Raw genomic sequence first — 13,300 nt, forward strand, 5'->3', positions numbered from 1 at the left:
CTTGCCAAGTCACTGTTCTGTAGAAAACAGAATTAATTTATGGATAATGAAATAGGTGGGGGAAAAATTAAATGAATTATTTAAGAAGGGGAAACGAGCACATCATGACCACATCCTACAACATCTCAGCATCATGTGAGTTCTGCACGACTCAATAAAAATATACTGCATTGTTATAATTTAAAAACATGTCGCTTTTATTTAGTTATTGTGGGAATGCAAAGTGGCAAATGTAATCTCTGAAAGCTGCCATCAAGGAGCACAAAATTTCACAACTGTATTTCAGAGTCTTTTTTTTTTTACAAAAACACAGATCCATCAGCAGTCCTCCATCACTTATTAAAAAAGAAAAAAGAAAGAATAAAACACAGAAGCTAGTCTGCATGAGGCTCATAACTCAACCTTGTGATTTTCAGCTATAGAGTCTTTAGGTTCTGTGGTCGTTGGCTTTGTTTTCTTGTCATCTGCAGTATTTTTAACAGTTGTTTTGCTTGTTTTCTTCTTTTTGTCTGATGTTACAGGTTTTGTCTTGTTAGCTGTTTTTGATTTCTTTTTCTCAGCTGTGGTGTTTTTTGTTTTGTCTGACTCTTTGCTCTTTGTTTTGTCTGCTTTAGCTTTTGTTTGGGTTTCTTTTTTTGCTGGCTTTTTTGATGTTTTTTCCTTTGGTTTTTCACTTTTCTTCACCACTTTGCTGTCAGTTTTCTTATCCTCTGTAGCTGTGGAAGGTTGTTCTGCAGATGTGCTTGTCTTTACTGTGTCTTTTTCAGTTGTCTTAGTAGAAACTGTTCCTTCAGGTTCAGAGGGTTTCGCTTCACTGTTCATTCCTGTTCTCTGGACATCAGCTTCAAGTGGGCTGGAAAACTTTTTCAGAAGTTCTTCAGCCTGTAAACGTTCCTGTAGACACAACAAAGTGCAACAAGGTGAGACAAAGAGGGAACTTTTAACAACTACAACGTCAACCGATCTGTGGCATTTATACTATTATAGGATTTTTTTAAATATATATATACTTTGAATTGGCTTTTATTTTTATATTTTCAGTTTTTATTTAAATCTTAGTTTTAAGTTCAAGTAATTTTGTTATGTGCTTTTGTCATTTTTAACATTTATTTTGCTTAATTATTCATTTAATTTTTTTAGTAATTTTTGTACTTCAACTTATTTCTTTTCAGTTTGTTCAATATTCAATATTTTTAATATTTAAATATTTTTAGATAATTTAAATAAATTTTAGTTTTGAGTTCTAGTAACTTTATAATTAGTTTGAATGTTTCTATTTAATTTTAATTAATTTATTTAGATTTAGTAATTTTGTACATCAACTTATTTTATTTCAACTAGTTGCAAATGCCACATTTCTAATTTACATTTACGTTTTACAGTTGAACTTTGTTTAATTCAATATTTATTATTTATATTCATTTTATTTCAGCTTTATTTCTAAATTAACTAAATATTTTAACAGTCTTGGTTAAAAACAACAACAACACGGCAACAGACCCCATGAAAGTCTTAGTTATCCTGTTTAAATCTACAATTAATCCTGTTGTTTTTTACCATTCACAAAACTGCAGTGAAAGTCATACTTGCCTTTTCATTGTGAAGAGGATCCAGAGTGAACCGAAGCACTACAGCACACCTCTGTCCTTTGGTTACTGCCATCATTCTATGAAGGGTCTCCTGTCCAGCTCTGAATCCCACGACTTTACCACACCGAGGCTTCACTACAGACTGAAGAGTGGGTAGAATCAAATAATATCGGTCTTAGAAAACAGCACATTTTATCAACACAGTTAACAGAACAAGCTGCTGCATTGACCTCGACCAAGTCTAAAATAACTGCTGGGGAAGCATACCTTGAAATTGTAGTTTGTCAAGCAAAAGTGCGCTTAAAGTAAATAAAACCATATTTGACTCGGTTTACAGGAATCCGTAAAATAGGGATAAATAATACAATATTTATTTAAATACAAAAAGCAAGCATACATTAATCTCTTTTTTGAAATGGTTCATTGAAATGAACTGTTTGAAAAACTGATTTGCTAAAATGAAATAGACTTTCCAATGCTACGCAACAGTAAAGGCATATTCCAAGGTATAATGTTAGATTAGTAGCTACAATTTTTTTTAGTAGTTACATTACTGAAATATGTAATTTCATGTTAATAGCATTACTTATTTTACTTAGTTAGTTACTCCTCTACACAGCTCTCTAGTCTGAATAAAAATAACGCAAAATATTTAGAAATCTTACAGAGACTGTTTTGGCATCTGACTCAGTGAAGATTAAATCTCCTCCTTCAAAGTTGTCATTGAGGTACAAAATGGCACTACGAAGCAACAAAAAGAATGTATTAGTGAAAACACTATAAACTAAATAACCATGATGCTAGACTGGTTCCTCAAGTGGCAAACCTGTAGCCTTGATCGCTGTATGCTGATGGATCTTTGATACAGTCGTTGAGCTCTGAGATGAGCAGACAGTCTGCGCGCTCCTCCTGTTTCTCTGGATTGAAAGAGAGACCAACATAAGCTTGTTTGCGAACTAAATAGATCTGTGTTCAAGATGCAAAAATAATGTGCATTTCTCAGAAAAAAAGCCAGTTTACCGATGGCAGATCGGCAGACCAGGTTTGAGCTAGAGAAATACAGAGGCGATTCCAGACCAAAGTTGGATTCCAGAACCTTTCGAATTTTCTCACTGAGGTCGGACAACAAACGTGCACTCTTCAAGGGAACCAGACCCTCCTGACCAAGGTATAAGGAAAAAAAAGCTTTAAAGTGATGAATTAAAATACAATATACCAGTAAAGAAAGTCAACATATTTCCAGAAAAATCAAAGAGCATCACATTTGTATTTGCAATACAGAGTCTACTAAATTTAAATCTGCCTAATACCATAAAGGATATTATTTTCATATATACTGAAAAAAATAAACCATTTTTTGTTCCTCAAATAACCTTTTAGTGAACAGGTCTTTTTTTTTTTCCTTAGTGTGGAGTCCATTTTAAAAATATAAAGAATCTTTTAATAGAACAATTCCATGAACTCTTAAGGTGCAATAAAGCATCTTTAATTTTCATTATGTTTTTTATACATTTAATACTGTTCAAAAGTTTGGGTCAGTAAGATTTTTTTAGGTAATTAATACTTCTACTCAGCAGGGACACATTCAATTGATTTAAAGTGAAAGAAAAGAGATTTGCTGTATGATGTTACAACATATTTCTATTTCAAAAAAGCTGTCCTTTTGTATTTTCTATTCAGGATTCAAGAATCATGAAAAAAGAAAATTAAGCAGCACATCTGTTTTCAACACTGATAATAATCAGAAATGTTTCTTGAGAGGTAAATCAGCATATCAGAATGATTTCTGAAGGATCATGTGACACTGAAGACTGGAGTAATGATGCTGAAAATTCAGCTTTGCATCACAGGAATAAATTACATTTTAAAATATATTCAAATAGAAACATAATTTAATATTAATGTGTTGCATGTTCCTTTAACTGATTAACATGGTTCCTTTAACATGGTGCAAATATTAGTTTCATAATTTCATTGAATTCAAGAGGATTTTTTAAGTCCTTCAGTAACGTAGGTGTCACCTGTAGAGCTTTGAGAACCATAATATCCTGAAACATCTCACTCGCCGAATGAGGGGAGGGTGTTGCTTTAAAAGCATCTTGAATAGCTGCTTCCTGCGAGATTTAGATCAATCAGAAAATATAAATATTTAGTTGACTGCAGAAAATACAAATTATCTTCTGGGAAATAGAAAGAAATGTCAAGCATACACTTGAGAGGCGATGAAGCTCCTGACACTCGTCGGATGTGATTACAGCATCCAGGACGATCCGCTGGGAACCGTTCAGAGATGAGGATGTCAGGGTTTCCGGGAGTTTGTTGGCAGTTTCTTGAGTAGGTGCTGGATTGATATCTGAAAAAGCACCAGTTGCAGGACCAGGTCTTGTAACTTGCTTATCCCTTCACATATGTTGAATTTTATAAAGTCTTACCATCTTTTACCATCTTGACCAGGTCTGATGAGTCTTTACTCTTCTCTTCTACAAGTGTCTCGATCTCTTTCATAAGGTTACTGATCTCCTCTGTAATCCTCGCAGCTGTTTCTTTGTCCGCCCTGCGTGCACAGAGGAAACCAACATCAGGTCAGCTGAACTTTTGTGTAAATAAATCACATGCAACAACAAAGGTACACTTACTTTTGTTTGTCTCTTAGTTTCTTAGGTATGATGTCCTCAGGGGTCCATGTGTCCTGGGACAGAATGAGATTTTATTCTAACTATGTTTATAATAAATATGGGTATCATAGCACATATTAATACACTTACTGGATCAACAAATGTTTTACCAAACATCTCATAGCCAAAGTAAAGAAGCTCTTTTTCCAGCAAAGACCTCTTAATGTGCTGCTTAACAACCTGCAACGAAGAAAAATAGTATATATATATATATAGTTCAAAATGAATCTGAAGTCTGCACTCAAAGCATGCACCATGTTGCATCATGTATTTCCATTGGAAATCAATTATTGAGTTATCATCAGTGGCACGTGTGGACGGCACCTCTCTGGCTGTAATGTTGACGGCTTTGTCGTCTCCCAGCACAGCGGAGTAGTACGCCAGGTTCTGAGCCATAACCGCATCCTCAGGGTGGAAGAGCAGGTATGTTTTAGCACACTCAATGGCCTGCTCGTATTTCTCACCTGGGAGACCAAGAGGTTAAACCTTTAAAAATGAACTCAGATATAAATAATACACTATGTATTTAAAACATTCAGCAGTACACAAAAAAATTTGACTTTATTAGCAACACCCCAAAATATCTACCTGCTGTGCAAACTTTGATGTACCTAAATATACTACTAAAACATACACACAAATACAATAATATATATATATATATATATACTGATATATAATCTGATAAATCTTGCAGTGTTCCTTTAGCATTATTTATATACAACTAAAATATTTTTTAATATTTGTAATTAACTTTTTATATTGATATTTAGTATTTTTCAGTGTTATTAATTGTGTACTTTCAGTACTTCAACTTATTTAGTTAGCTGCAAAGGCAATGGTTTTCAAATGTATGCTTTTTTATCTATTCAATTTTATTGTAGATTTATTTCAACTACTGAAACCAGTGTCATTATAGTTAACTAAAATGAAAACCATAACAAAACATTTTTGTTATGTGAAATAAAAGAAACATTAACTGTAATAATATATATATATATATATATATATATATATATATATATATATATATATATATATATATATATATATATATATTTAAAAAGTTAAACTTATTTTGTTTATGCTTTTCTATCTAATATTGTTGTATATTTATTTAACTGAAACCAGGGGTCTTATATTTAACGAAAATTTATTTCATAACAAAACATTTTCGTTATTTGAAATGGAAGAAACTTAAATTGAAAGAAAAAAAAACGTATTTTGTTTATGCTTTTCTATCTAATATTTTATTTTATTGCAGATTTATTTCAGTAACTGAAATAAGGGTAGTTAACTACAACTAAAACTAAAACTATACAATTTCCAAGACAACATTTCTCATTTTAATTTACTTTAATTTGACGTACTAAAATAGCTAAAACTGAAATAAAAATCTAAAAAACGATATAGACAGCAGTAAAGCAATATTGGTTTTGGTTTTAGTCAATAACAACACAGAAGTCTGGTCCTGAATATGCTTCTGCTGATGATGAGTGCATCGTACTGTTATAGTATGAGAACTGAAGATAGTTAAAGTGCGATGGGAGGAAATCTTCAAAAGGCTTCTCTCTTCCAGCGGTGGATGCCAGATCCACAGCGCAGTGCTGTTTGCAGTTCAGAACGTGAAGGTAATGATCTGTGATCAATGCAAACATAGACGTGAATCCCTCAAATAATATTATATCCATATTAATAAAACATTTAGTGTAACAGAACTACATTCAAGAAAGGGAGAAATCAAATGAGACATCAAATACCATTACTATTAGTATATTTCAAAATAATTGCACTACTTGGTGTTATGCACTAATTAGTGTTTATTAAATCAAAAGCATCAGAATACCACGTGCCTGTCATAGATTGAAAGAGATCGGCGTTGTACTCCATGTAATTGTAACCATCATAATTGAAGGCTCCTTCGCAAAGAACTCTGCATTCTTCATAAGCAGTGAAATATTCTTCAACAGCAGCTTCAAAGTGCTCAATGGCTGGGGCAAAATCTTCTGCACTGTAATGAATCTTGCCCTCTAAAAATTCAGCCTGGAAATCAGCAGTTATAAATATTTTATAAGGCGGTAAGATTGTATGGACAAATTCTAGACGTATTCAAATTAATAAACATTGTTCGTACCATGTGCGGTCTCTCCTCCAGGTCCTTGAAATCTGTCTCTTGCACCCCGGCCATCATCATGTAGTACTCTAAATTCTGTTTCATCTCTACGTGGTCAGGGTTTGCTATGAAAAATGTATTTGCTGCTGCAACTGCCTTGTCAAGCTTGTTTATCTGTAAGTGCAAAGAAATATTTGGTTAGAAAACACTCATGCTTTCCAAGTTATACTTTAGCGAAACAGAATTGGTCCTAGAATATAAATAAAACTTTCAAATAAATAAAAACATAAGTAATCTGATTAAAAGTAATATTCAAGACTCAAACACAACTGTTTTTATTTTTTTCAAATAAATGCCTTGGTGAACATAAAAGAAAAAAATAGTTTTATATATATTTTAATGATATTTTAAATTAATGACTATCATTAAAGTAGTGCTGTTGTCATTGAAGCAATCCTTGAAATGTGTGATGACTTTACTGTTCATGTTGATACTATAGTTTTTTTTTTTTTTTTTTTTTTTTTTTTTTTTTAATACAACAATGATGCTTTTTCATTATTCCTAGTGGTCTGAGGATGTATATCTCATTTAAACCATCAGTTTCCAAGGCAGTGGTATTTTAAAGCCCCTCGGCAGTTCTAAAACTCTGCAAGGCTCCACCTAAAGACGTGGCACAGTATAGGGGGGTTGGGGAAACGTGGAAGAGCTTCTTAAACGGTTAACCATTCAGTGAAAACGCATACATCTTGCATACAAAATCTGATCAAATGCATCTGATGCACTTTTATGCACTGATAGAATGTATTGATAACTTGATATTCTTTGTTTACAAAAAGCTGCTTCTGAAAAGCATTATGCTAATGAGATGCACTGATTTTATCCCTATGCCAGTTTACTTTTTTTTTAAAAGCCTTTGCGTTTTTATAAACAATTTTGCATGCATTTTTCTGGCCTCTTCTTTACCTTAAAGTAAGCTACTTGCAGGTAATTGTAAGGCGTCCTCTTCTTGAACTCCAGCTCTATAGTCTCACTAACTTTATGGAGTGTCGGTGGTCCCATTTTCTCGCGTTCACATGCATCCACACAATCGGCCCGTTTGAGAATCCTCTGGAAAAACGCTAAATCCTCCACGGCCCCGGTTCCTGGGATCGGGACACCCACACCTGGGAAAGGGTCCCCGAAAGCGGTGTGATCCGCGCAGGATAAGCGGCAGTCCGTCTGGATTTTACGCAGCGCTGCTTTATTCCGCAAAGCCCTTTCCATGTTCAGGATCACAGCCAGCCAGTCCTGCTTATAATACGCCTCCACCGCGTTATCAAAAAGCAGATCGTACGGCTCAAATACTCCATTGGCTTGAGTGTCACACAAGGTGAAATGGACACTGGATAGGATTGATATCAAGGACAGTGAGGTCCACATCTCGGAGACTGCAGGCCTGTGAGGTATGACTCGGTTTTGGAGAATCTCCGAAAGTCTTTGGAGAGGGTGGAGCTCCAGGACTGTGTGAAAGCCTGGCCGGGGCGAGCTGAGAAATTTAGGGCCACTGTTGTCTAGTCACGGATTTAAAAGGTTTGAGTGACACATTTTCAACTAAAACTAGAAAGTATTAATACTCTATAGTTTTAGTTGAAAATGCATAAATTATACGGTATAGGCTACATAAATTATATAGACCTACAGAAACAGTTAGAATTGAGTTGGCAATTTTAGTTTTTGCTCTTTTAATTTTTCTTTGACTTTTATTATTATTATTATTATTATTATTATTATTATTAGGCTATTTTATTTTTTGTAATCCAGAATATAAGTTGTGTCTGTTTCTATTTTTGCATTAGGTAACACTTCACTATAAGGTTCATTAGTTTACTACTTTAGTTAACATGAACTAAGCATGAACAATAATCCCACAGCATGTAATCTTAATGTGAATTAAAACATTTAATAATGCTTTATTCAAATCTAAAGTTGTGCTTGTTAAAATTAGATAATGCACTGTGAATTAACATGAATAAACAACTGTATTTTCATTCAGATCAACAAAGATTAATATATGCTGTAATAAATGTATTAATTGTTTGTTTCTGTTAGTTATTATAGGCTAAATAACATTAACTGAAGGAACCTTATTGTAAAATGTTGCCTTATATTCATTTGTCTGGAATAAAAAAAAGCTGGCTAACACTACAGTGACCTTTATTAAGTCATTAGGAAACATAATTTACCTCTTAAAAGATCAGCAGTTTGTATACGTTCTCATATGATAAAATGTAGTATTCTTGATATTGGTCTGGTAAGCATAATTTAGCCTAATGCAATTATCTTATCGAGTTATTGTTAAGTTTTACTGAATGTTCAATTTAACAAAAATAAATAATATATATATATATATATATATATATATATATATATATATATATATATATATATATATATATATATATATATATATATATATATATATATAAAATTACCCGTGAGCTTTCCCTCATTACAAATTATGCTTTATAAGGTTATTTATAAATTATTTATAATTAATTATTTTTGTTTTTACAATTCGGAGACCTTTTTCCATATAAATAAATAAATTAACCTGGATGTACTGTCGTTGTTGTGTGCAACATCTTGCATAATTCAGATAATATGAAGGAATCGTCCAAAGGTATAGTGCAAAATGCACGGACTTGCAGTTTTTTGGTTTCATAATTTCAAACTTTGATCTTTCATAACTGCAGAAAACTCACATAACTACATTTTCTGCAATCTACATAATAGTCTACCATTAAACATGCATGGTCGCTTTGTATTTGAGTTATCGATATAATAAATATGAATGTGCATTGTGTTATTCAAAACCATTATTTTAGAAACATACGCTATAGTTTAAACACTCATTAAATATGTGTGTAAAGTATTATATGACAAAAATATAGGTATTTGTACACAGGCAACTATCACGACTACTACTCGATTCATCAAACACAGTAGGACCCCAGAAACTCCTCCTCCGTGTTTTGTTTTGTGAGTCCGGTGAGAAGTCTCGTGTTAATTTGTTGAGCGCGACGGGAAGTTTAATTACAGAATGGATAAAACAATCTGTCTACCACAACAACCCAACAAAACCACCACGGGTAAGACAGTGCCTTCAACGGTAAATTCAGGAAATATTTTTAGTTTAGGTTTTCTGTTTTATTGAATTGGTCGAGTCAGTCATTCCACCGCACCATAGTAATGATCAAAACAGTGGTTAAATATTGTAGATCCATTGTATTAAAAGTGACAAAATATGTGCTTGGTGTAAGTTGATAACATTTTTGTAATGTTATGAAATGTCCCATTATTGTCATTATAGTCAGTGCCATGGTACTAAGCTACCAGCACTCACCAAGTTATTATTTGCCTTTATTTTTATTTTAAAACAATCTTTAATAAATAAACAAATAAATAAACCTTAACACCACGTAGATCTACTCTGCACCTCCAGAGGCGCTTACTTTCACTCTTAAGAGGTTATCCAACCTGTTAAATAACAACCTTTGTTGTATGTATGTATGTATGTGTGTGTGTGTGTGTGTATATATATATATATATATATATATATATATATATATATATATATATATATATATATATATATATATATATATATATATATATATATATGCGTGTGTGTGTGTGTATGTATATATAATATAATGTATAACGTACACACACATACACACATATATATACATACTAAGAGAGAGAGAGAGAGAGAGTGCTTTATACAATACTGATAGTGTCAAGGCAGCTCTACATTGTCAGGAAAAAAGTTTGTCATCAATGCAGGGGGACAGTAACAAAGAGTCATTTTTCCAGTTAAAGTCAGTTCATTGATGATTCAGTGATGTCATCATCCAGTTCAGCTCTTTTCCAATAGTGTCTGTGCAATCAGTCATCATGCAATCAGGGGATTTGTGTCTGGGGGTCTTCTTGTTGACATTCAGGGCTGTAGAGGTCGTCTCCAGGTGGTGATCCATATGGTTTGGATCCATATGGCTACTGTGACCTCCGAATAAGAATAAAGGAGCCTGATATCAGTGTAGATGTCTTTCTTCTTACTATGTAACAAGTATATATCTTATTATATATATATATATATATATATATATATATATATATATATATATATATATCAATCTCTTATTTGAATTTCTCTTATAATGGCAATGGTGTAGTATATTGTAAGAAAAAAATAGGATGTTGAAGATCTAAGTGAAGATGCATAGCAGTGACAAAGTATATGAACTACCTTGGGTTCACCGGAGTTAATATCTTAAACTCTAAAAAACCTTCTTTACAGTTACAATTTACTACCCTTAATGTAAAAGAAGTTGCTTCTGTTGTAACAGCTGTGCTCTGTATGTAAATTAAGTTAGACATCCCGTTGTCTTAGATGATTCTCGTTGTCACACACTCATTCCCATTCTACAATTAAAGACCATTTGCTCAGGATGTGATCATCCCAAATCGAGCAGAATCTTCTTCTCTATAATAATTAGGCCATTTTGGAAGATGAGCATGATTTAACATGCATTTTCTAGTGGAATCTGCCACTAAAATCATCTCTGTGCTGTGCAACACTATTTTACATGTCAACAATGTTAATATTATAGTAACTTTGGTGGAGACCAGCAGTAACCCGAGTGGAATGGCACTGGTGAGCCCCTACCAGACTAACCGTGTTGGGGATCCCATGGATCTAGTTGCTCTGGCACAGCAAGTACAGAAAGTAAGTGATGCTTTAGCTCTATTACTTTACTCATATGGATATACAGTTGTTGTTGTTTTTTTAATCATGGATTTATTTATTTCTTTTGGGAATTTTAGGGAGATGACTTTATTAGAGCCAATGCTTGCAACAAACTTACAGTAATTGCTGAACAGATAAGATACCTTCAGGAGCAAGCAAGAAAGGTGAGATTGAACTGTCACTCAAATGATCACTTTGTTTTACAGCAGTACCGCAAATGTCCCTAGACTTGGTAGGTAACTTTTGACGTTCTAGCTGTTAATAAACAGAACTGCTTGCGTCTTGCGGAAGAACATTGTAGCCGGAACTACTTCTCTCTGTTTATGTCTATGAAGAATCACAAAGGTACTGGGTTACTCCGCCGCGGTACCCCCGAAGCAATCTAAAATAGTCTGAATATAAACACTTATTATAGGTGCACCCTAGTGATTCAGGACAAGCTAAAAACACGGTTTGGAAAATGGATTCATGGTGTACTCGCTTATTATATACATTTTTCTACATTTTGAACACAAACAAAGTTACTGACCGCAGCTCTGATTGGTTATTTCTTAACGGGAGCACTCCGTAACTGCAAATGGCAATAGGAGCACAGGGAGGAGCCAGAGGAGCTTGATTTTTTTCACAGATTATCTGTCTCATATTCTACTGTCAGGACATAATGACAGGTTTAACAAATATGCAAAAAATATATTTTTACAAAAGTAACTTAGTGCAGCTTTAAAGGAATAGTTCATCAAGTGTTTTTTTGTTTTTTCATGCAATATTTAGGTGAGTTTCTTTTTTTTTTTACCAGAACAGATTTGCAGAAATGTAGCATTACATCACTCGCTCACCAGTGGATCCTCTGCAGTGAATGGGTGCCGTCAGAATGAGAATCCAAACAGTTAATAAAAACAATCTTCAAATAATCAACATGATTCCAGTTTTGAAGTTAAAAACACCTTGATGGATTTGTTTCTCACCAACATGCTTTTTTTTTACTTCACAAGTGAGTGTGGATTACTGTGGTGTATTTATCTTATTCTGACGGCACCCATTCATTACAAAGTAATGCTACATTTCTCCAACTCTGTTCCCATTAAGAAACAAAGCCATATACATCTTGGGTGGCCTGAGGGAGATTAATTTTAAAATAATCTTCATTTTTAGGTGAACTATTCCTTTAACATTTACATATCTGTGTTAAAAATCTAACAAGTGACAAATAAGTAATGGTTAAATCATTTTGTGTTTGCACTTTAGGTTTTAGAAGATGCCAAGAAAGATGCCGAGCTTCACCATGCTGCATGCAATGTTGTGAAGAAACCAGGAAACATGTATTATCTTTACATGCGTGAATCCGGACAGCGGTATTTCTCCATTCTGTCTCCACAGGTGAGTTGATTGCCACATTATGAGTGTCTGGGTCTCATCAGTTGGCATGAGAAGTGAGGTCAATCTAAACTGGATGGCACCAACTAGTAGTCATTAATTAAAAACAAAATATAGAAAAGACCACCAGAAAACAAATAGTTGTGTTAAAATAAAATATTTAACAGCTAATTTAATCTCTTACAGGAATGGGGTCCTAGTTGCCCTCACAAGTTCCTTGGTGCATACAAACTCCAACATGACATGTCTTGGACCCCACAAGAGGAGGTTGAAAGGCGGGATGCTGAAATTGGCATCATGGATAAACTGTTGAACAGACAAACTGCTCTACCAGCCTGTACTGAGCCCAACTTTGAAGGTCTTTCACAGTGAAAGGGCGCAGCTCACTCACAGACTGTCTCATCTAGTCATGAAAGCCACCATGTCTTAAAATAATTGTTTGTTAACAGAAATAGTTTGGCAAATTAAAATCGCCAGTTCTGCGTACTGAAAATTTTGTCACTTGTCACTATTACTGGACCTGTAAATCTGTCATTCCGTCATGCATTTAATGTGTCAGATTTCCCTTTTTTTTTCAGAGCTGCATACATTTTTGGTTATGTTGTTTTCATTAAATCATTAATTCAGTATCTTATATTGATTTTTCTTTTCATAAAGCAGTAGGTTTTCACTGCTTACTCTACATAAAACAGCATAACATGTGCTCATATTTATTTTATTAAACACATTAGTCAGCGATTTTATATCCAGACGCGATGGT

The 13,300-nt window shown here is 33.6% G+C and overlaps 2 protein-coding genes across 2 annotated transcripts; one reads left to right on the forward strand and one right to left on the reverse strand.

Annotated features, from left to right (window-relative positions):
* Positions 1-173: 173 nt before the first annotated feature.
* On the reverse strand, positions 174-7,796 carry LOC113055510 (prolyl 3-hydroxylase 1-like). The gene is made up of 15 exons (XM_026221875.1): positions 7,341-7,796; positions 6,399-6,551; positions 6,118-6,307; positions 5,772-5,903; positions 4,589-4,728; positions 4,355-4,444; positions 4,226-4,278; positions 4,022-4,143; positions 3,800-3,942; positions 3,611-3,703; positions 2,610-2,748; positions 2,416-2,506; positions 2,255-2,330; positions 1,591-1,731; positions 174-894 (listed from the first exon to the last, which is right to left on the reverse strand). Exons 1-15 carry the CDS (start codon positions 7,794-7,796, stop codon positions 391-393), a joined length of 2,523 nt encoding a protein of 840 aa, XP_026077660.1. The 3' UTR covers positions 174-390.
* Positions 7,797-9,371: 1,575 nt separating this feature from the next.
* On the forward strand, positions 9,372-13,174 carry LOC113055512 (uncharacterized protein C1orf50 homolog). Its single transcript, XM_026221877.1, has 5 exons — positions 9,372-9,505; positions 11,030-11,145; positions 11,244-11,330; positions 12,412-12,543; positions 12,727-13,174. Exons 1-5 carry the CDS (start codon positions 9,457-9,459, stop codon positions 12,910-12,912), a joined length of 570 nt encoding a protein of 189 aa, XP_026077662.1. The 5' UTR covers positions 9,372-9,456; the 3' UTR covers positions 12,913-13,174.
* The last annotated feature ends 126 nt before the right edge of the window (positions 13,175-13,300 follow it).

The sequence above is a fragment of the Carassius auratus genome, chromosome 36, assembly GCF_003368295.1.
Source record: "Carassius auratus strain Wakin chromosome 36, ASM336829v1, whole genome shotgun sequence".
NCBI lineage: Eukaryota > Metazoa > Chordata > Actinopteri > Cypriniformes > Cyprinidae > Carassius > Carassius auratus.

Excerpts from the sequence above, each read along its gene's own strand:
- LOC113055512 (XM_026221877.1), top strand. The coding sequence starts at position 9,457 with ATGGATAAAACAATCTGTCTACCACAACAACCCAACAAAACCACCACG. Across the intron at positions 9,506-11,029 it reads ACCCAACAAAACCACCACGG|TAACTTTGGTGGAGACCAGC; the intron begins GTAAGACAGTGC and ends TTAATATTATAG. Across the intron at positions 12,544-12,726 it reads TCTCCATTCTGTCTCCACAG|GAATGGGGTCCTAGTTGCCC; the intron begins GTGAGTTGATTG and ends AATCTCTTACAG.
- LOC113055510 (XM_026221875.1), bottom strand. The coding sequence starts at position 7,796 with ATGTGGACCTCACTGTCCTTGATATCAATCCTATCCAGTGTCCATTTC. Across the intron at positions 6,308-6,398 it reads TGGAGGAGAGACCGCACATG|GCTGAATTTTTAGAGGGCAA; the intron begins GTACGAACAATG and ends GCTGATTTCCAG. Across the intron at positions 2,749-3,610 it reads TGGTTCTCAAAGCTCTACAG|GAGGGTCTGGTTCCCTTGAA; the intron begins GTGACACCTACG and ends TACCTTGGTCAG.